The 21,305-nt window shown below is 41.0% G+C and overlaps 1 protein-coding gene across 1 annotated transcript in view; it reads left to right on the top strand.

The window, feature by feature from the left end:
• Positions 1–21,305, top strand: part of GUCY1A1 (guanylate cyclase 1 soluble subunit alpha 1) — a 104,194-nt gene that overhangs the window by 73,389 nt on the left and 9,500 nt on the right. The window contains exons 7-8 of the mRNA XM_073605615.1: positions 13,473–13,616; positions 15,107–15,261. Coding sequence (XP_073461716.1) covers positions 13,473–13,616; positions 15,107–15,261 — 299 coding nt within the window. The remainder of the gene's footprint in view (positions 1–13,472; positions 13,617–15,106; positions 15,262–21,305) is intronic.

A 21,305-nucleotide genomic window follows, 5' to 3' on the forward strand; every position in this document is an offset into this window, starting at 1 on the left:
CCTGCTTGGAGTTTGCATGTTCTCCCTGTGCCTGCGTGGGTTTCCTCCGGGTACTCCGGTTTCCTCCCACACTCCAAAGACATGCTGGTAGGTTAATTGGATCCTGTCTAAATTGTCACTAGTATGTATGAATGTGAGTTAGGGACCTTAGATTGTAAGCTCCTTGAGGGTAGGGATTGATGTGAATGTACAATGTATATGTAAAGCGCTGCGTAAATTGACGGTGCTATATAAGTACCTGAAATAAAGAAAAATAAAATAAAATATTAACTGGCACAACATGAGAGAGATCTTGCTAAGTAATATAACAGGTCAGAAGATCAATTATTCTGTTACATCCACCCAAAACTAGTCTTTTCTACTGAGAAAAGCTTACTGCTTTTATGCAGAGGTTTTTTTCTCAAGATTTTTCTATCAAGCTTCCTGACGGCACCATAGACACTGCAGCTGACAGATTGGTGACTCCTTGGCTACGCCTTGGGGGACCATACCCAGGCTCCACCTGGAGAAGATGCGTGGCTGGCCTGCAATGGCTCTTAGGGTCCTGGATCCTGTGTGGGTGCTCATATTGGCACAATAAGAAGGCATCTGACATAGTAAGTTAAAGGGCTTGCACCCCTCTCTGATCCAGTTTGCTGGTGCTCCAAAGCCATTTGGCTGTAGTGGAGCACAGGCTTTGACATGGTAAATGCCATGTTGCAGCTGTGGAGCAGGAGCACTGGCCTTGTTCTAAAATTGCATAGTGTTTTCCAGCCTTCTGTTACTCTGGTGCACTCTCTTGGCTGGCAAATGGACTCCTGGCTCCCGTAGTACAGCACAATGAGCTCTTCATAGATTCAGTAGCCTACAGTGCCTGGTATAGAAGGCTTCATCCTTAACACTGATAGTGGTCCCTAGTACCCTATGTTTTGATAACTATCTTTCAGTCTGATTTCCTGCCTCTCTCTGGAAACTCCACTGCCACCATGTCTGATTTTATGGACATGATCTTGTTTCTTTTTGGAGGCCTTAGATAAAGGGTCAAAAATGACAGCCTTCAGTCTCCCCTCCTGAGTGAATCACTAATTATGCTATGGCAGCTAATGTGCTACCTAAGGTGGAGGTAGACAAGGGAGATTGCCTTTCCAATTCTAATAATCGCATTGGTATGAGATGCATTTGACTGAGATCTTATCAAAGCTAAAGGATACCATTGCTGCTATTAGTGACTTGTAGGGATGAGCTTCGAGTTCAAGTCGAACTCATGTTCGACTCGAACATTGGCTGTTCACAAGTTCGCCAAACAGCGAACAATTTGGGGTGTTCGCGGCACCCTTTAAAAGTCTATGGGAGAAATCAAAAGTGCTAATTTTAAAGGCTTATATTCATGGTATTGTCATAAAAAGTGTTTGGGGACCTGGGTCCTGCCCCAGGGGACATGGATCAATGCAAAAAAAAGTTTTAAAAAAGGGACGTTTTTTCTGGAGCAGTGATTTTAATAATGCTTAAAGTGAAACAATAAAAGTGTAATATCCCTTTAAATTTCTTACCTGGGGGGTGTCTATAATATGCCTGTAAAGGGGTGCATGTTTCCCGTGTTTAGAACAGTCTGACAGCAAAATGACATTTCAAAGGAAAAAAAGTCATTTAAACTGCTCGCGGCTATTAATGACTTGCCGGTCTGACAGTACACATAAAAGTTCATTGCTAAAAACGGCATGGGAATTCCCCACAGGGGAACCCCAAACCCTTCAGGTCTGGTATGGATTTTAAGGGGAACCCCGCGCCATTTTTTTTTTTTAATTTTGGTGCGGGGTTCCCCTTAAAATCCATACCAGACCTGAAGGGTCTGATATAGATTTTGAGGGGGACCCCACGCCATTTCTTTTTAAAATTTTGGCCAGGGTTCCCCTTAATATCCATACCAGACCTGAAGGGCCTGGTATGGAATTTAGGGGGACCCCCCACGTAATTTTTTTTGGTTTGGGGTTCACCTGTGGGGAATTCTGTGTGGAATTCCCATGCCGTTTTTATCAATGAACTTTTATGTGTATTGTCGGACCGGCAATTCATTAATAGCCGCAAGTAGTTTTAAATGACTTTTTTTCCTTTGAAATGTCATTTTGCTGTCAGACTGTTCTAAACACGGGAAACATGCGCCCCTTTACAGGCATACTATAGATACACTTTTATTGTTTCACTTTAAGCATTATTAAAATCACTGCTCCCGAAAAAACATCTGTTTTTAAAACTTTTTTTGCATTGATCCATGTCCCCTGGGGCAGGACCCAGGTCCCCAAGCACTTTTTATGACAATAACTTGCATATAAGCCTTTAAAATTAGCACTTTTGATTATTCGTGTTCGTGTCCCATAGACTTTGTTGGTGTTTGCGTGTTCGAACAAATTTTTTGCCTGTTCGCAAGTTCTGGTGCAAACCTAATAGGGGGGTGTTCGGCTCATCCCTACTGACTTGGTATACTCTTGTTTAGCGATAGAGCAGCCTGTGTCAGCTCACTCCAAGGTCTCCAGCATGGTTTCCCTAATATTGCCCAAACCTGTTAAGATCTTCCCAATCCACTTGCTGTTAGAGCCAGTTTTATCCGTGACCTTACAGTACTGCGTGAATGGCCTAGCAAGTACACTTAGCTGGTTTCTTCAATGCGCCTCCTCTCTATCCATCTGCGTAGGATCCGTTGACTCAAATGGTGGTACCGTAATGTCCCCTTTGGACAAGTACATCAAAGAGAGTAAGGGGGTGAGAGTACTCTCTTCCCCCAGAAAAAGACACATGTTCCTGCAGATAGACCTTATACAACTGAGACTAGGAAAAGTTTATTTTTTCATCCCTCAGGACTCCAGCCCCAAGTCTAAGTCAGGAACACACTTTCATCAGGACACATAGATCTCCAAGCCAGCCAAGTCTGGCTCCAAGCCCTCTTCTCAATGAGAGGGCACCCAATTGTCAGAGTTGGAGGACACCTATCAGCCTTCCGGTCCAAAGAAACTTCAGATGTTTAGGTTCTGAGTCACTTTTTTCAGGGGCTAAAACTGGAATTGCAGGCTCCCCCTCCTCCTTGCCTTATGCTCCCAAATTTGCTTCCTTCTCCACAAAGACAGGCAGATCTTTATGCTACTGATTAGCAGTTCCAGTCTCAGGTGTTCTTCACCCATTCCTAAATTAGTTATGCTTTGAGGGTTCTACTTGGACCTGTTCACCGTTCCCGAACAAATGGAAGCTGTCTGTCCATTCTGGATCTGAAAATTGTCAATTTGGTACCACAGGCATAAAAGTTTTCTTTCTGGAGATCTTCTGGAATCCATTGATATTCAGGGATGCTTATTTGTCCCATCTTTCCACCTCAACAACACTATCTTTTTTTTTTTACTGTGGGCAGGTTGCACTACCGATTTGTCACCCTTCCCATTGACTTGTCCATCGGCCCCTAGGTCTTTACTGAGATGCTTGCAATGATCCTAGCTCTGCATTCTCCATTCTTGGGAGATTTTTGTTATAGGATACCTGGACGATCTCCAGTTGGAGAATCACTCCTCCCTAACCCTGTCAGCCAATATTAAGCAGAGCAGATTCTGCAGTGATTCTGTTGGATTCTCAAACTTCAGAAGTGATCACTGGAACTGACACACTGAGTAGACTACCTGGGCCTGACTTTGGACATGGTCCTGTCCAGGATTGTCCTGCCCCAACACAAACTTCTGTCAGTCGGCTCTTAGGTCTGGGTCCTCCAGTGCCAGGATTCACCCTCAATTTGTGCCTGCATGAAGGTCTTGGGCCTGTTAGTACTCCTTTGAAGCAGAGCTGTATGCCCAGTTTGAGTCCAGACTATTGCAATATAATATTTTGGGACAAACAGGTTGGGTCCTTGGACCACCCTATGTGTATGACCTACAAGACCAAACTTTGGCTGAGGTGGCATTCCAACCTGGTGCTGGAGCCAGGGAAACCAAAGAGATGGAAAGTTTTGACAGCCTATGTAATGCTTTTGGGCTGGATAGAAGTCCTAGATGCCTTTTTAGGGACTTGATTATCAGAGGAAGCTGGACTTCCCATTAAACATCCTGGAACTTAATGAAATTTAGTTGTCCTTTCAACACTGGACCTCCCATCTGTAAAGTCATCCCACCAGAATTCAGTCAGACAGTGCCAAAGGAGTGATCTACATAAACCATCAAGGAGGCATCAGAAGTTGCACCGTTCAAATCGAAGTGGACTAGATTCTCACTTGTGCAGAGATGCATATTCCAACCCTGTCCACTGTCCATATTTCAGGTGTGAAAAATTGGCAGGTGGACAGGTGGCAGCCATCAGCGCCTGTATCTGAGTAGTTGGGACTCACACCTGGAGGTGTTCCACATTTTTTGCCACAGGTGGGGGATACCAGAGATGGATCTTCTGTCACCCAGATTCAACAACAAATTGGACAGGTTTGTCCCCAGGCCCATGGACTCTTGAACCTTTGCGGTGGACGCTCTGGTGACTCTGTAGGATCAGTTTTACCCAATTTATGACTTGCCTTTTCTACCTGCTTCTCAGTCACTGACTGTTAAAGCATAGCTGTTGAAGCCCAAATATTTAGGGACAAAAGGCTTTGGTAATCCCTACCTTCCTGAAGACTAGGAAGTCTACTTCTCGCAAAGTCTACTGTCACTCCTGGAACGCATACTTTGCATGGTGCTTCAAGGCCAGGAAATTCCATCTTAGGAGACTCTCTATGGGATGCATCCTGTTTTTTCTCAAGTCTAGTCAAGATCAGCATCAGGCCTTCACAGCTTTTTAGCATCAGGCATCAATTTATTCAGATTTGCAGGGCTTCTACCTGATTTTCTGTTTACATGTCTGTTAAATTTTACCAAGTAAACATGCAGGCCAACTCTGATGCCAGGTTCACATGTGAGATGCTGCAAGCTGCTCTCTGACCTGCAGGTGTGGTGCACTTTCTGAAATGCAGAAAGTGAATGCAGGAGTTTTGGTGCACTTTCAGAAAGCGTACCAAGCCTAGAGGATATATTAGATGTCTATGGCTAAGAGTGGCAAATCCGCAGGAAAGTTGCAGGTGCACTGTACCCACCATGTGGGTAAACAGCAGCGCATCAGTGTGAAAGTAGCCCTATACTAATATGCCCTGTGTATTGCTTCACACTGACCTGAAGAGCTCTTCTTTCCTGCTGCTGGCACCACTCTGGAGACCACTAGCCAGGATAAGAAGTGGAGTGCAGTTGGTATCACTCCGCATGGGACAGGAGCCAGCACTACAGAGGAGGCATCGGCTTATGCAGCTCTTATTCCCTTAGTCCTCATTACAGCTCTAACTTTACAAGTAGTCCCTCTGAATTGCACTCTGATGCTCTGGGGTGGCGAGTCAGCAAGCACCAAACTGCGATCTACCAGTCAACTGGCTGCGATCTATGAGTTGCTGGGCCCCACCTTAGAGCATGTAGTATCCACTAAACTGCACACAGTTAAAATGTATGGCAGAAACTTTTTTTTTTTTCAAGTTTTGAAGAGGGGAAGGAGAGGAATTAATGAGGGGTTTTAAGTGCTATCTGGGGCTCCTTTAGAGATATTAATGCCCAGCTCCTGTTCTGCTGACAAAAGTTTTACTAGGCAGAAAATGTGGGAACATTTGCAACAGGAACACAGACACAAATCTGATGGGGATTTAAGCCTTCCCATTTTGCATGTGTTGCCGTTGGAGAATTTCCCTTACTTCCTGTTAGGAAAAACTTCACCAGAATAGAAGGTCAGGTTAAACTGGTTCTAAAGGCTGACTTTTTTTACCTTTGTGCATTCTATGCACGAAGGTAAAATAACTTCTGTATCCAGCTCCCTCAATGCCCCCTTTATACTTACCTGAGCCCCATCGCGATCCAGTGCTGTACACGAAAGCAGCGTCTCTCTGCTGTGTCTCTCCTCACAGGGCAGATTCATAACAACAGGAGCCAACTGCCAGTCAAACTCTGTGAAAAGGGAGCGTGTCTCTGGATGCAGGCAGCTTGGCTCAGGAGTGCCCCTTCGGAAATGGCTTCCTATGGGAGCACTGAATGAATGGGAGGAGCCAGGAGTGCTGGTGAGGGACCTGAAAAGAGGAGGATCAGGGCTCCTCTGTGCAAAACCATTGCACAGAGCAGGTAAGTATAACGTGATTTGTATTTCAGTAAAAAAAAAAAAAATTACCTGCAGTGTTGGGGTACATGTATGTTCTAAAAGCAAGTGAACCCTCGTATGATATCCTGATTAGAGTGTACCTCAAAAACCCATTCAGATCTGGAGATCATTCCGACAAGAAATTATGACACACACAAGGCATGCAATTCAAAATGATCCAATCCTTTACTTCCCTATTTTCACTTATATAACCAACATGACATCACAACAAAAGTCCAACCCCTTCATTAATATATGCTAAATTTACAGACATTACGTATACATCAGATGTTTAAAAAACACCTAAAAATAATACATGATTTCTTCATACAGAAACTATCAACAAGCAAAAACCTTCATGCGTCATTTCGGGGAAATCATGTTATTTACAAGGATTTGAAACTAACTTTTGATAGACGTCACATATACATATTATTCTAAGATGGATACATATTCTTATAGCTAAAATAAAGGACAGCAAGCTAAAATATCCCTACAATCCCCTCTTTGATCACACATGTATATATATATGTATGATCTCACTTCCTTATCATGGCGATATTCTCAGCTTGCTTCTGATGATACATACTGAGATAAGTTTTATTGGGAGATGAGGGATCTGAAATGCGAGTGGCTCTATTAATAAGGCACATAATAAGCTTGTACACAAGATAAAGGAAAAGGAAAAAGAACACAATAATGATTAAAATGATGGGAATATCCCTTATCCAAGAGATTATACCTCCAAATCCAAAATTAAAATTTACAAAAGGACTCAAGGTCTGGGCTATGTTGCGAGCCTCTTGTTGCAGCTTGGCCACCTCTTTTCTATGCTAAGCTATCACATCATAATAATCTGGTACCTCTATACTGGTATTATGTACCCAAGTACAACATTCATAATCCTCAGTCATTTCACATAATCCTGTAAGGGCGGAACTCATGCCTTCAATGGCTAAATCATGCAATTCTAGTTGTTTTCTAATAGCCCTAGTTTCAACATTAAGATTAGAAATGTCATCAGAGTTCTTTTCCATCATCTCATCAATAATTCCTAAATAATTATTTAACCTTTTCATCAAATCTATTCCCCATCCTGCCCAGGAAGGGAACCATGCCCAGGCCATATCCTTTTCAAGGAATAACTCTCTCTTGTTACGATGTTTTAATGGATACCCTGGGTGTATACTAGCTTCAAGCAAATGACTCCCATCACTATCACCTACCACCCCCATTATGGGCACCAGTGAGGTCAGGTAACACCAGCCTTGGACCTCTTGTGGAATCCAGGGATAACAAGTCTTTCCACAACAAACATAAGTGTGGTTACCAAACGAGAAGGGCATATTCACAGCAGTCTCTTGATCTACTGCTGTAACTGCTGCTAAAACCTGAAACAAATGCTGTACAGATTTACTACTTTCATCTTCAGAGGCAAGAATCTTTTCAAAATCAGCCCGTACTCTGACTTCATCCTGGTGTGTTTAATATAAAGAACAAAACTTCCCACTAGGGGCATAACAATTAGAAATGTTCAAAACTAATTGACTACAGGTATGAGCATTTCTAGTAGAATTCCCTAAATTGAAACACCAGGTAGGATTATGACTTCTATTGATGATGTGAAAGGAAATGGTGTCATTAGTTCTTCTGCTGACATTCAAAAGGTCAATGGGAATCTTTCCTTTTAAAAGGGGAGTAATATTCAAAGGTATAGCCATTAGGGGTATCCTAACAGTGCTAAGGTGCAGTTTACTACAGATCCAACATTTTTGAAATCCTGATTTCCGAGCATAAGCATATTTGAATTTTAGCAAAAGCATTTTATCAGCAAAATTATCCTCAATGTCTCTCTTGTTTCTAACTGGTATCACTGTAATGTTCTCCTATGTATGTGTGTTTCCACAAATACTTTTAATGCCACCCAAATCTTCAGGATGGCAAATACAGTTAGTGAAGATCCAAGTGGGCGGGAACACCATCAGGGTGATCAGGAACAGGAAGCAAAATGTTTTGCCAGAAGTCTGTAGTGAAATAAGCAAGGTCATCTTCTCTGGCTGGACCTGCTTTTCCAGGAACTCCTCCTTCATCTGCTTGGACTTCTGCTTGAGGGCTTCCTGTATTAAGGATCTCCTTCCTGCTCTTGGGGCTTTGTGCAACCTTTTTCACTCGGCTGGCATGGATCCCGGACTAGCAGTTTTCCACCAGGATAGCTGTTCTGATCACTGCAATCACCATAGTAGGAGGTCCAAAGGGATACTCTTGCTTCTTATTTCTGTTCAGCTGTTGGACCACCACGGTGTCTCCCTCCTTGAAGAGGTGAGTAGCTTCCTGTGAAGAAAAAAAGAGAGGTGCGAGCAACATTTCTTTGACTGTATCCAATATTTCAACCAGTTTTCTTACATATTCTTCCTGTATTAAGTCTAAATCTTCCTTTTCTACCATTAAAGGTGCTCTGGCCTATGGGGTGGGGAAAAATCTACTCATCAAAACTTCAAAAAAAAACTTATTTCTGCCAGGACTGCTGGGAGGACCCTTCTCCAGTTGGCAAAGGTTCCTCCTGTGGCCTTTCTTATCTTGTCTTTTATTGTTCTGTTCATCCTTTCTACTATTCTTGAACTGGAGGGTGGTAGGGAATGTGAAACTTCCATTCTATCTTGAGAGTTTTTACCAAGTCCTTGGCAGACCCTGGCTATAAAAGCTGGACCATTTGAGAACATGTCCACAATTATCAAAAGATATTCCTGTCTTTTGCCTAGTTTGGGCCTGTATGTGAAATCAGCCGTGACTTGTATACCTGCGTGGCCTATTCCGTGGTACTGTGAATGCACTTGCTGTTGGTATACATGGTTTCCCCTCTTTGCAGAGAAATCCAGACCTTGGATCTCTCTACACACCCTTTCCATTCCAGTCCCTTAACTCATAATTTGTTGCATAATCCTGGAGATCTGCAAGTGACTTTTCAAAAGGGGATAGGACAGGTATCAGCATAACAATTTGGATGTCTGCTGTCTGTGAGATAGCAGCTTATTTAGCAGCAAGGTCAGCCAGACCTGCTCATTTCCCCTGGCTATCTCTGTCTGTTGGCCTATGTATGCTCTGCAGTGTACTATAGCCTAGAGCAAGAACCATCCACAAAAACATTCTGTGTGTCCGGTAGTTCTGTGGACCTGGGTGATGTGTCTTGGTGAATGAGGTTTATGCAGTCATATTATGGCACAACCTCATCCTGTTCTCCTTTTTAATCCTAAAAGAGCGTTTAAAATGGGTGCTGGGCCTGCAGTGAGAGAAGCATATTTAATGTGAAATTTTTGGATTGGACAGCAAAATCACCTCATATCCGCTCAAACTCTGAGCAGACATGTGCTGTGTATGTACATTTTTCAACAAGATTGACACATTGTAAATGATGTGAAGTGTGGCGTCGTGTCCCAGAGTGAAAGAAGTGACCATCTCAACCACCATAGATCAGGACGCTTGAGCGCACCGGGACCATCTTTGAGAAAAAAACTACAGTGCGCAGTCTCCCACTATATTCCTGGGCCAGTACTCCCGCCATGGTTCTGCAATTTTCCCTGGCAAACAAGTGAAACATTTTGCCATATTCAAGGAGGCCTGAGGCTCGGGCTGGTGACCATTATACATTTCAACATGGCAAAACATGGCAAAAACATTTAACATTTCATCAGACCATTTTACAGTATCAGACATTTCAGAGACATTGCTTCAAAAACATTGCTTGTCTCAATATATTGTCATTGAAAGAGCAGTCAGGTATCCATTGGCGGCAGTAACCAATCATACCTAGGAAGGTGAGCATGTCCTTCCTATTAAGTGGGCGGGGCAGACCCATTCAGAGCCGCAGCTCTTTTATGACTGACTCTTCTTTCTCCTTTTGTGAGCACAAATACTCAACTGTGGGTTTTTTTGTTTTTTTTTACAACATTGTAACTTTTCCTTAAACATTTTGTAACCACATACATGTAACCATTTCAATAAAGATAGGCTATCAGCTCGGCAGTCCTCCTCTGAAGAACTACAAATCAAAAAATCACCAACATACTGCAACAGTACAGAACCATGAGGGGCAGTCCAGGGCCCAAGGGTGACTTGGAGTACAGTGGCCATGTCTCCTCGTCTACAGGGATGAAAAAAAAAAACATTCTTTAAATCAATCACAGTAAAATACTCTGCATCACATGGTATGGCGGTAAGTATTGATGGCACATCAGGCACTACTTGGGCAGTCGGTACCACTAGTCTATTGATGTCCCTTAGGTCTTGTACAAACCTATAGTCACCATTTGCCTTTTTCTACTGGGAGTATTATAAGGCGAGACAATTTCCCTTAAGATTCCTTTCTTTAAGAAATCCTCTTTCTCTGTATGTAACTCCCTCTTTGTCCTTGCCCCCTTTCCTCTTTTTATAAAAGTTTCCCCTTTGATTTCCTAAGAAATCATTTTGATAATGTGTTGATACTGGTGTTTGTTTGGGATTTTTCAATCAAAGTTTTTTTTTTTTTTTTTTCAAGACAGACTTTAATAAGTCTGTATTTAAAGGACTGTGCATTTCATCTTAAGTGTTAAATCCGGCGTCTTGTGTAATGAAAGGAAAACTTTATATAACTAACTGCGTAGCTACTTCCTCTTTTTTCCTCCGTGCTTTCTGCTTGTTTTAAAACTACGTGTTTTGTATTCTGACCCTCTACGGCGTGCGCAGCCTCTACAGCTTTCAACTTCTGCGTTGTGGTATGTAAGATTTAACCCTTAATTTACCATCCCATGACTCTGCTAAACCCATCGTGGACAATGTATGGGCTAGGACACTATAGGGAGCCTCGGTCCAGCCGATCTCCATAACACAAATATTTATTTATTTTTTCTTTCTAAACATTCTAATTAGATACTAAGTCTGTTTTTTCCTTTTTGCAGTATGCCAACAGGTTCAAACAGTGCCTTCAATTGTGGTAGTACTAATGCCGCAAACAATTCCCCACTATCTATTACAGTCAGTGAGATATTAGTACTTGAACCCTGTTGGCAAAAAGCCAAATGTCCAAATGTTGCACCTGACTTCCCCTTTGCAAGAGATGTCAGTAGCAAAAAGAATTATTCAAATAGCATGTTTTCCTTGTCAAAAGAAGTTTATTGAGTATACAATGTTATAAAGATACATAAAGTAAGTTTACAAGGATCTATAAAGTAAGCTCATTGTTTTACAGTAGGGTTTATATAGGTAAATATCATGAAATTTCAAATATTAAACATTGGGTTCACGTAAACCTAAATTAAAGATATATATAATTTCCTTAGTTACTTTTGTAGGTATTTAAATGATTTATACCTACTATACATATTGTTTACAAATAGAGTGTATATAGTTTAAATAAATTCTGATAATGAGCTTTAATCGTAAGGTGGAGAAAAGGAAAGAGAAAGAAGAAAAAGGGTTGAAAGGCAGAGGTATGGTCCACAAGGTTGTCCCGCTAGTCAGTTTATTATTCTTTTTAGTTCTCTTTGAAGCCTTAGAATAGGTGTCTCTGTAAGTCATTTAATCTGTTACCATGGCAACAGGACAGAGTCATTGAAGTTTGACAGGAACTGTTGTTTTATCCAAGGATGCCAAAGTTTTTCAAATTTTGGAATTTGATTTTGATCGATGGCTACCATCTTAGCGTGGGACATTGTATTATTCATTCTGTGAATTGTTTCTGCTAGTACCAATGTAGGAGATTTCCATGCCTTGGCCACTGTTTGTTTTGCAGCCGTTATTAGTTGGATCATTAGTTTGAATTGAGAGAGTGTTAACCATTCCGGTTTTAGATTAAGTAAAGTTAAATATGGATCTGGTTGTATTATTTTTTTAAATATTTTAGATGCAATCACGAAGACTTCCTTCCAGAAGGTTTGGATTACTGGGCACGTCCACCATATGTGTAAATATGTGCCTATTTCTGGGCATCCTCGAAAACAAAGAGCTGAGTTATTAGGTGAATATTTTGCCACTCTAGCGGGTACAAGGTACCAGCGAGTTAGGACTTTATAATTTGTCTCCAGTGCTAAGATGTTGGGTGAAGATGACTTAGATGTGAGCCATATGTTAGACCAGTCCGCGTCTTCTAAAGTTCGTCCCAGGTCCTCCTCCCCAAATAGCATGTTTTAATCAAAAGTTATCCTCACCAATTTATGTATTACCTTAAAAAAGTGTTACTAACGCTCTACCCATATTTTAAATGGTAAAAACGTCCCTAATGTCACAATACTTCAAAGACCGGGGACAGACTTGATAAGTCTCCCCTGCTCTTCCAATAAGTGACATTACTCCCTGCACTGTCAATCCTTCTTAAAACACAAATTTGTGTAAACCAGTAATACAATCAGGACACTTTTGAAACCTTTTCTTTTTTTTTTTTTTTTTTTTACCCTAAGATGACACTGAACGTCTGATTACAGCAAGGCAAATAAAATATTTTTACTCACTGCATCAATGCCAGAATCATCCTGCCAACTATATATATATCTTATACTTTAGAGTCAAAGCATTTATATATAAATCATTAAAAGTCAGCATCAATACATCACCAAATATTGTAACATCACTCTACGTTTCATTATAATACAATGACAATACAATGCAGTGGAAAGGTGTCATCTTACCTTATGACACCTGACAAATTCCACACAGACAAACAGATTACCTTATTTTATCTACTTATTTTATCTCCTAAGCAAAAGAAAGGCAAGCAAAGAGGTTTGGGTTTTTCTGGCACACTCCATCAGATATCTTTATAAAACTTCTTACAGTACTGTGGGTTTCTCAGAACCCCTTGGACTATCTCAGAGTCCTTCTTTTTGGAACTATCTCAGAGTTCCTTTGGACTACTCGGAGCCCCTTTGGACTACTCAGAGCCCTTTCTTTTTAGAACTATCTCAGAGTTCCTTTGGACTTCTCAGAGTCCTTTCTTCCGTATATCCCTACATGCAGAAACACTTTCAATATCTATAATTGAGCCCCAGACTTCACAGGGGTTCTAACTATTTCCCACTCTATCCAACACTAAGAAAAAAAGTTTTGACTGAACATATACTTAAAGGGTAGCCAAACGACTAGATATGATAACATGCGTGGCGATTTTTACTTGCATACATGCAGTTTATCATATAGAACAATTATATAATTATATAATCAATTTTAATTGGCTTGTAGAGGTACTGAGCTCTGATCCCTACTTTCACGACATAGATTTTGGGTAGTAACTTTTAAGCCAATACTGATATATATCTTTTAAGCAGATATTAACATTATTGAATACAATTTTCTGTTCCAAGGTGGAAACTATTGGGGATGCTTACTGTGTGGCAGGAGGATTACATAAAGAAAGTGAGACACATGCTTTTCAGGTTGCATTGATGGCATTAAACATGATGGAACTCTCAGATACAGTAACGTCTCCTCATGGTGAGCCCATCAAGGTATGTTAACATTTGCATATACAAAATAATATACTAGAAACATCTATTTCTCAATAATAATAATAATGCATAACTTATCCAGGAATGTTATATTTACCCTCTGTTGTTAGAATACACTGACTGGTGGCTGCAGCCACTGATCAACAGAAAAATATTTCAACATTTTCCTTAGAGAGAAGTGCATTAAAAGGAGAAGCCGACACACTGATCGAAGTTCAGCTGGTCCCACTAATACCGCTTAAAACCAACTCTGTCTATAGGTATATTGTAGCTGGTGCAAACAACTGCTACACAATATTCAATATATGACATAGATCATCTTGTAGGTGCTGCCATAAATAATGCATGGATCTGTGCATTTACATGTAGCGATAACCCCCAAAGGGGGTAATAAAGCAGGTCTACCTTACCTGTTCGGAGGCCAAGCCCAGATACCAGTTCCAAAGCAAGCTGACAAACACAGGCTCAGTGTAGGGGTTTCTACATGCACCCCATACCTTAAAAACTGGCTTTGTCCTCATCGCCAAAAACTTGCTCTTGCTCCCAAGAGCAGAGTATCCTGATTTACAGGGGTAGGTGGGGGTACAATGGGTAGGCAATAACAGTTATAACATAGTAAATAAAGTTTTTCATAATGAAGGACTTTAGAACACATAACAAAAACATTGCCACAGGCAAAGTCAGCCATGTAATGACAGGTACTCTTGCAATAAGAATATCAAAGCAGTACATTATATTATCAGGTAGACAGCCCTCCAACCAACTGCTCTGTGACACTCTTCAGTGAAAGGGGTCCATCGCCTGCCCAGCTTCCTAAGGTAGTGTCCTCCAGCAGATGTCTTTCAGACCAATAGCCAAGCTCATAATGAGACCTAACAGCAACAGATCTTCAGTAACACAGGCTGTCTCCCATGGGCAGAGGCCCCAAGAAAAGAGACTTCTGAACAGGCCCTCCCAAACATTTATCTTCTCCCCAGCCACACCTTCTTGGCGCTCCCTCCCAGGGATTGGCTGAGGTCAGATAAATATTCATAGCCCAAAGATAAATCTTCTTACTCGACTCCTCCTACTCTGGGAGCTTCTTCCAGATGCATTAGCAGCAATCAACCCCCAGGTTTAGGGATAGACCTAAAAAATACATTGCTGCTTCACTGAGTAGAGTGGAGTCAAAAACTAAATTTATCTAGTTTAGGGCTGGGCGCTACACAGAGATTTGGTGTTAAAAAGGGTCTGAAAGATGCAAACATATTGTGCAGAGGAAGATGCAAGACAGAAATTAATTGAAACTGTTGACAGCTGCATTTTTTATACTTTAGGCTAAACAGTTTTGCTTCCAATTATTTCAAAAGACCTTTTATGCTGAGGTTGAGTTAAAACTGCTGCAAAATTTTAAAACCTCCTTAAAAGCCTAATACCAACTAAGCAAGTTAGACTTTTAAAAATGCTTTTACAAATGTATTACTTATTGGCTTTTTGTTTATCTACAATAGATGCGTATTGGGCTACATTCTGGTTCAGTGTTTGCTGGAGTCGTAGGAGTAAAAATGCCACGCTATTGCCTTTTTGGAAACAATGTCACTCTTGCCAATAAATTTGAGTCATGCAGTGAGCCAAGGAAGATAAACATCAGTCCTACTACATACAGGTAAATAACCATAATAGTAATACTTCAGCTTTTATTATATAGAACAGCTCACATCAGGCCTACCTTGCACCAACATGGTCCCCTGAATTCCAGTACACATACCTGGTACTGAACTCATTGCTAGGTCGAGAGAAAAAACCCTCAAGATTAAATTGTCACTGATTATTAATTGTTGTTATCCTAGTTAATTAGAACTTTTCTATTTTCTGGTAACAGTAAGGCTGGCCATACATTATACGATTTTCTTATTCAAGTTCCTTTAGATTTACCTTCTACTATTGCATGTAGTGCAAGGGCTTGCCTGATTGTATTCAAATTGAAAGTGTTTAGGTTTGACCACATATTATATGGTTTTTAAAAAATCCAAAGGAAATTTGTATAATGTATGGCCATACTAAGCTTTGAAAGTGGGGGTAAAAGTTTAAAACTGAACTCCAGGCAACAGCTAAATACAAAGATGAAAAATATATGGGAGTTGTTTTAGCTGCCAAATTATTTGTATTCTGTCTATCCATTTTTTTTTTAGAATTACATAACTGTACCATACAGCACATCCTGTGTGGTAGGGCAGGAGGTCTGATCTTATTCTTCTGCAGTTCAGTCACTAACAAGTCTTCCTTTCACACCCTCCTTATGATTGGACAGTGAAGGAGAAGCAGCAGACTCATGAGCTTATATCTCTGTTATCTTGCGCTCTCCTCCTATTAGCATGCTGTTTGCACAACTGATTGGATCCTTGTTCTGCTTCCCAAAGAGGACATAAGCAGTATTTAAGATGGGTACTAACTCTTCCCACTGTATCCAAAACCAGAAGAAAAAGTATTGGATATAAATTGACATTATCTTTTTACAGAACAGAAGCAGGCAAAGATTTTCTAAATGGTTTTTTTTTTTTTTTTGCAGATTCAGTTTTTATTTTCCCTTTTCAGTTTTCCAAAAACTTGCGGAAAGTGATGAAGGACTTAAAGTGATTGTAAAGAATTTTTTTTTATTTTTTAAAAATAATAAACATGTTACATTTATTTGCTCTGTGTTGTGGTTTTGCACAGAGCAGCCCCGAACCTCCTCTTATCAGGTCCCCCCGCCAGTGCTCCTTGCTCAGGAGCCCCTCTCTGTGTGTCCATATGACACACAGAGCGGAACTCATCTCCACCCCCCCCACTCCTCCTCACTGGCTCTAATTGACAGCAGCGTGAGCCAATGGCTCCTGGTGATGTAGCTGAGCCAATGAAGAACAAGAGAACTTCGGCTCTTGTGCACATTGCTGGATTGAGATCAGGCTCCGGTATGTATTTGGGGGGGCTGGGGGGGTGAGCTGCATGAAGAAGGTTTTTCACTTTAAAGAATAGACTGCAGTAAGGTAAAATAAACCTTTTGCTTTTACAACCACTTTAAGAAATATTAAAGATCAGTTTTACACAGTACTGATTTCTCAATCTTTCAAAGCTACTGGTGGGATGAAAAAGAACCCATTCAATTCTTTTATCTCTTGGGGCCCCCACTGCCCCTCAGCAGAGCCAAAGGAGTCTCATTCTCATCAATGAAGTTTTGAAAGGATGGGAGTGCCACACCAGCTTGTACAGACTTTTAAAAGATTTTTATTTTGGAACAGCCAACGCGTTTCGGAGGCTCAGCACTCCCCTTCATCAGGGCTTTAAACTAGACAATAAAGAATATATAAAGAATCCTTAAAAAGTGTTAAAGAATATGGAACTATACAACTATAAGAGTACAAATGCCTTAATGTAGTAATTATCAGAGCCAAAAAGGACATACCGTATATACTCGAGTATAAGTAGAACCTGATTTTACCAAAAAAAACCTGGGAAAACTTATTGACTCGAATATAAACCGAGGGTGAGAAATGCAGCAGCTACTGTAAGTGGAAAAGAGGGTCAACAATGCCCATTTGCATGCCTCACTGTGCTCATCTGCATGCCTCCTCACTGTGCCCATATACATGCCTCCTCACTGTGCCCATCTGCCTGCCGCCTCACTGTGCCCATTTGCCTGCCTCCTCACTGTGTCCATCTCCCTGCCGCCTCACTGTGCCCATTTGCCTGCCTCCTCACTGTGTCCATCTCCCTGCCGCCTCACTGTGCCCATTTGCCTGCCTCCTCACTGTGTCCATCTCCCTGCCGCCTCATGTACCTTGATCTCCAGCGCTGTGACATGCAGTCAGTCTAGTTGGCGGCCAGTGTAACAAAGCCCCTCCTCCGCCTCCTCATCCCTCGTTCGTGACGGAACACTGATTGAATTCTTCAAAGCAGTGAGTCAGTGTCCCGCCTATCATGGACGAGGAGAAAGCGGAGGTGGGGCTTTGTTGCAGTCAGTCTAGTCGACCACCGTGCAGTGTACCAAAGCCCCGCCTCCGCCTCCTCCTCGTCCTCACCTGTGATAGACGGGACTCTGACTGCTTGGAAGAACTGAATCAGTATTCCGTCACGGACGAGGGACGAGGAGGAGGTGGAGGCGGGGCTTTGTTACACTGGCCACTGACTAGACTGACTTGCATGTCACAGCACAGTGCTGAAAAACTCGGCTTATACTTGAATATATACGGTACATTGATATGACAAATACCAGGGTTGATGAACAACACTGGTCCAAGCGCTCACAGGATTATAAAGAAAACGTGGGAAGGAATCCACTTAAAACAATAAATGAGATATAAAATAAATTGCAAGCTGCTGTTATAAAAGAAAAAAACACAAATAAATACAAAATATACTCTCTTATGGGAAGATAGTATTAACAACGCTAATAATGTTTTTAAATGGTCTAAGGCTAGTAAATATAATAGCACAGAACTCTCAAATGGATGAGAGTAAATGTAAACATAAGATTAATAATCATAAAACAGAAAGTCCAGTGCAGTAGAATGAGAACCAATAGTCCCAAAACGATAGTTCATGAAATACCAGCGATAGTATATTATATACCCATGGTAGTATGTAGGCACCATCTATATTTACTGCATAAACTCAAAGTTCTCGTATAAATAAGCCTACGGCACCTGGTATTCCCAGGCGGTCTCCCATCCAGGTACTAACCAGGCCCAACCCTGCTTAGCCTCCAAGATCAGACAAGATCACCCTGAAAGCGCCCGATCTCGTCTGATCTTGGAGGCTAAGCAGGGTCAGGCCTGGTTAGTACCTGGATGGGAGACCACCTGGGAGACCGCCTGGGAATACCAGGTGCCGTAGGCTTATTTATACAAGAACTTTGAGTTTATGCAGTAAATATAGATGGTGTCTACATACTACCACGGGTATATTATATACTATCGCTGATATTTCATGAACTATCGTTTTGGGACTATTGGTTCTCATTCTACTGCACTGGACTTTCTGTTTTATGATTATTAATCTTATTTTTACATTTACTCTCATCCATTTGAGAGTTCTGTGCTATTATATTTACTAGCCTTAGACCATTTAAAAACATTATTAGCGCTGTTAATACTATCTTCCCATAAGAGAGTATATTTTGTTTATATACGATACATTACTGAATTAAACTAAGAAGTATAAAAACCAAGAAGGACAAAGAAAACATGTAAGGTTAAATAAACCTTCTGACTTTACATCCACTTTAAGAAATATTAAAGATCAATTTTACCCAGTACTGATTTCTCAATCTTTCAATACTACTGGTGGGATGAAAAATAATCCATTGGATCCTTTTTTCTCTTGGAGACCCCCACTGCCCCTCAGCAGAACCAAATAAGCTATATTCTAATCAATGACTTTTCATATATTTATTTTATTTCATCTTTTATTTCATTTTAATTTATTTAAACATAACAGGGTCAGTGAAAATATCTCTGCTGCAGCAGGAATTACATGTGGGGGGTGGGGTGGTAATCCTGAAAAGTCTGACAAGATCGCTGATATATTGGTTTAAAATTGGAACAGTTCTTTATCAAAATAAAATATTTTCAGTCCCTGCCTAGGAAAATCCTAAAGGATGTGCAAGGTTTCACAAAATGTTATATGTTTGTCCCAGGCATTCATTGGTTAACTTCCTATATTCATTTTATTGTTCATAGAAGATGGAGCGCCAGTCAGGTGTTAATAAAAGGTTCCGTTTAGCTATTCAAATAGTTCATTTGTGTATGAAAATATCACACTTCTGTAGGGTTTTGTATTGTACTTAATATTTTTTTTTTTTTTGATAATACATTTTACACAGCAGTTACTTCCTCTTCCCTTTGAAAGCTAAAACTGATAAAACTAACATGACTGAGCTAAAAATTTACTATAACTGGGTTACTTGCATACTATATCTCTGAAAAAATAATTATTTTGCAGTGAAAAATCATTAATTAACTTCTTTAGAACACTACAGTTTACTTCATAAAAAAAATAATAATGTGGTTTCTTTATATAAACGTGTGAAAAATCATATTGATGAAAATAACCGTGTGTTTTATAAACCTTGTTTCTATTTGTATTTGTAATTAAATGTGCACATAGGGGAAGCCAAATTTGCTCATTACATAAGTAGATCCTGCTTTGCAGTGCTACAGTCCACAGTGCTGGGGTCGATTTATTGAAGGAGTATCCAATCATGTGCTAGCGAAAACTCCTTTTTTTTCGTTTCCCCTGCACAACATGATTGGGTTGTCAAAGTCATTGCAGGTTCATCTTATTCACTAACATTCACAAAGCCCAGGCCTAGGGCAGCACTTTGCAGGGGGGTAGCACGGAAAGAGTCCCCGCCGGCTTGCACTACACTGTTAGTGTAGCGCCAGTCTTATGGGGCGGACAGGGCTGAGAGGCAAACAAAGCAGCCGCACTGCTTCCGGTATGCGGGCGGCCGGCATTCCGCAACTGTGGGGTGGGGGGGGGGGGGCGCCACTTCTAATTTTGACTGTCCTATCATCCTGGACCACAAACCTTCCTCCCTGTGCTATATGTTTTCTGCTGCACCATTGGCATGGTTATATCTTCTTAGTCCTCTCCATAAAATTATCAGAAATTTGTGCTTAAAGTAGAACTATAAGCAACATTTTTCATTTTGGATAGAGTAAGGGAGGGTTATAGTCCCTGTCAGTTTATTTTTTACCATCCCTGTCCCATTGCAGAGATTTCCCTTCACTTCCTGCCCCATAGATAAACAGGAAGTGAGAGGAAATCTATGCAAAGTAAGGGAATCCATTGCCTCCCCCCCCAGGCCCTTTAGAACCCCACTCGAAAATTTCAGGGCTGGTCTTAAACAGCAAGAGGTGTGGACTTGACAGGAAGGGGTGGGTCATATTTAAATTAGAGGGTGCACGAGTTTAGTCAGGCCTAGGGCAGCACAAAACCTAAATACACTACTGCCTCAATGGTTTTGTTGCTCCTTCCCAAAATGCAAGTTGACCAACTGCTGTCCTATGTCAGTAGTTGTTTCAAGAAAGACAGTGAAGTATCCAAAAGATATGAGAAATCTTAAGCTGGGTATGCACATCTCGAAATTCAACAGGAACCAGACGAATTTCGATATGTGTGTAGCCCTGTCTGTTAAACAGAAGCCAGTTGTTAGACCAGTTTCTGTCGAATTGTCCTGCTGGAAAAACAGCATTCGATCAACCACTGCAGCAAATGACTGCTGTGCTGATCTGTGAATTCTGATGGGGGTCAGGGGATGGGGGTCAGTCACCATTGTCAGAATACAATTGTGCAGCTGGGGAGATCCCTGCATCCTCATCGTTTGCATGGATAAATAGTTACTTAGTTGGTAAGGTTGAACAAAGACAACAGTCCATCCAGTTCAACCTGTGTAGGTGTGTGTGTAGAAAAATAATTTCCCATATCCCTGTATATTGTTTTCGATAAGATGCACAACCAAGAGTCTTTTAAAACTATCCATACATCCTTTCGACACCACCGATTGTGGAAGATACAGGATACCTGCTGGTTGAACAGAAAAAAACTAAATCTACATGTATACCCAGCTTAAGTAAAAAAACAAATAAAATGCACAGCAATGCAGAAAATACTTGTATATATCAATATAAAACTCACAGACCACTTTAATAGGTACACCTTGCTAGTACC

This window comes from Aquarana catesbeiana, linkage group LG01 (assembly GCF_042186555.1).
Source record: "Aquarana catesbeiana isolate 2022-GZ linkage group LG01, ASM4218655v1, whole genome shotgun sequence".
Lineage (NCBI taxonomy): Eukaryota > Metazoa > Chordata > Amphibia > Anura > Ranidae > Aquarana > Aquarana catesbeiana.